General features: G+C 40.0%; 1 protein-coding gene across 1 annotated transcript; it reads right to left on the bottom strand.

The window, feature by feature from the left end:
- Positions 1-608: 608 nt before the first annotated feature.
- LOC120205855 (glucan endo-1,3-beta-glucosidase 14-like) lies at positions 609-2,041 on the bottom strand. Its single transcript, XM_039205638.1, has 2 exons — positions 821-2,041; positions 609-694 (listed from the first exon to the last, which is right to left on the bottom strand). Exons 1-2 carry the CDS (start codon positions 2,039-2,041, stop codon positions 611-613), a joined length of 1,305 nt encoding a protein of 434 aa, XP_039061569.1. The 3' UTR covers positions 609-610.
- Positions 2,042-2,550: the final 509 nt, after the last annotated feature.

The following is a 2,550-nucleotide window of genomic DNA, read 5'->3' as shown; positions in this document are numbered from 1 at the left end:
ACGTTAGGTGACTATTTTATAACTTTTAATAGCCGGGATCCAAGAAAATTTGTGTAGTGGGGGCATGTACACCACGTTGGGTGATGTAGGAACGAGAAGACCATCGATCCTCATCAACATTAACCAAGTCTTAGCTTACATTGTCTCCCCATACAACGAAAAAGATAACCCTAGAAAAAGCTCCTTTGTGAAGAAAAGGATGTCATATTATAACCAATGCTGGCTCATTTCGGGGATTGAATATTAAACAACCCAAAGAGCTTAAACTTATTCATTATCCCATTTGTTCTTTCCATAATCTTTTCTTATAAAGATAAGGGGGAAAAGCAAAGAGAAAGTTAACCATTATGGTTTCCACGTCAAAAGTGTAACAAAGAATGCTTTCTTTACAACCAAATAGTAAATTCATTTCATCGTGTTCGAATCGTTGAATCATTCAATTCAATATTTATGATGATATTTTCTTTTTACATGAAACAATGATGTAGGTCAACTTGTGAAGAATTTTGGTATATTTCATCTTGATCAAGTGGTCTTGTGGAAGGATAAAATGACCCAAATTTTCTTTTCTTACCAAGAGGTAATATTTGCATGCATCGTTCATTTTACTTTAATGTTGCCTAGGTAAAACTTGGAGAGCCAGCAAATACACAAACATCCAACACACCAAGCTTTGGAATCCCAGTTTTGCTGCCTGTTACGCAAAATAAATGGCAGTTAAAGAGAGATGTAAAAAAATAATTAGATAATTGCTCATGAGCATTATGAGATGTAAATGGCGTAAGAACTTAAAACAAGAAGACAAAAGCAATGATTTTACCTTATCTGAAGAGGATGTAAGGAAAAAAGAAGATGATGATGATGTTGACGTTGACGTTGAAGTTGATGATGTTGTGGACAAGGCAGAGAGTCCCACATTGTAAGCAATGGATCCATCGGGTTCGAAAAGACCGTAGTTTCGCTCCGATGTCGGTCCGGGCTTCATATCCTCATTGAACAGAGCAAACAAGTACACTTCAAGTCTCGTATTTGGTCTCAAGGGTGTCCCCTCATTCCTCATTTGCCGCTTCACCAAATTCCTGTTGTAAACGGCTGCATTGGTTGGGGTTGCTCCTACTTCATCGGGGTCCCCTTTCGACGGCCAACCCGTCTCCGCCACCCGCACCTCGATCCCGCTATAACCCAACCTGGACATTGCGTAAACGACAGCATCTACCTGTGCGTACAACATGTTGTCGTAGTGTAGCTTGGTGTAAGGATCAACCATGCCCGGATTTTTATTGAACAGAACATAGTCCAAGGAAATGTTGTCCGGGGCACCTTTGTAAGCGAAATAAGGGTATGCATTGATCCAAAATGGGGAGCCGGTGCTTGCCAGAAACCGAAGATACTGCGACATGATCCCCGAGACTTCGCTCTTGAAACTCCCGGCCGACGGAGGGAAAGATTCTTGAAGAACGGACAATGAGTTGGGTGTGGAAACTTTAATGTACTTGTCTAGTCCCAATTGAACCAAAGCTCCATGGATGCTGACCATGGCCGGGACGAGATATCCGACAAGGTACGTGTCACCGTCGGTGAACACTTCGTTCCCGACCGCAATCTCGGTGATCTTGGTGGCCGGGAAATAAGGCTGGACGTGGGTGGTAACCCATTGAAGTGCTTGTTGGGGATCCATTACCACGGATAGCATTTGGTTTTCAACAGTGACAATGAGCTCAACGTTGGAGTTGGCGAATGTTGTCAGAATTTGAGGGTTGGTGTCGTAGATTTTTGCTTTTGTGATCTGAAGGGAACTTAACAGATCAAGAACCTTATCGGGTGGTGGCAAATTGCTGCCAACTTGACCATAATTGATGCCTAACGAAGCAACTCGTAATACACCAAAATGATCTGTAAATAGATAGACCAAAGAACACATTAGAGATAACAAAGAATCATTAATGAGACATGCCGACGTGATTTGTATTAATATTCGAATACGAAGAGTACCTGAGAAACATAGAGAAAGGAGGAGGAAGACATGGAATATCATGGACATTGCTGTTGCAGTGGAAGAAAGAGATACAATGGGAATTCTTTGCTTGTTTGAGCTTTGATTTTGAGAGATTTTAAAAGTTGCCTTTGTTTGGATCAGCTTATCTTATGGGGTATTTATTTGGGTTTTGGACCAGCTTGTCCCTTTCCAACGCAAGCCAAACTTCTGACAATTTCTTATAGGGTTTTATCATTATTACACAATTGCCCCCACCCACTTGCTTCACACGAAAGGAACCCTAAAATCCCACTAATGGTTAATTAAGTATATACCACTTTCTACCATTTTCTTTCAGGGTAAACCACATTGGTACCCACTTAACTTTGACTGTACTTTCATTTGGTGACTGAGTTTTTAAAACTTGTACTACAAGCTTGTTGTTTATTCTAGCCAATATCCATAGATGATGATGAACAAATTCTACTTTAAATATATTCAATCAATTATATTTTTGTATTTATCAAGCAAAAATTTATACTTTGGATATAATCCATTTTGAAATTAGTCATACC

This window comes from Hibiscus syriacus, unplaced genomic scaffold (assembly GCF_006381635.1).
Source record: "Hibiscus syriacus cultivar Baekdansim isolate YM2019G1 unplaced genomic scaffold, ASM638163v2 tig00013285_pilon, whole genome shotgun sequence".
Classification (NCBI taxonomy): Eukaryota; Viridiplantae; Streptophyta; class Magnoliopsida; order Malvales; family Malvaceae; genus Hibiscus; species Hibiscus syriacus.
Note: the sequence above shows the minus strand (reverse complement) of the source record. Positions and strands in the feature narration are given on the sequence as shown.

Bases quoted from the DNA above. Each gene is read 5' to 3' on its own strand.
- LOC120205855 (XM_039205638.1), bottom strand. From the start codon at position 2,041: ATGTCCATGATATTCCATGTCTTCCTCCTCCTTTCTCTATGTTTCTCA. The intron at 695-820 runs GTAAAATCATTG...TTTGCGTAACAG, and splicing joins TTACATCCTCTTCAGATAAG to GCAGCAAAACTGGGATTCCA.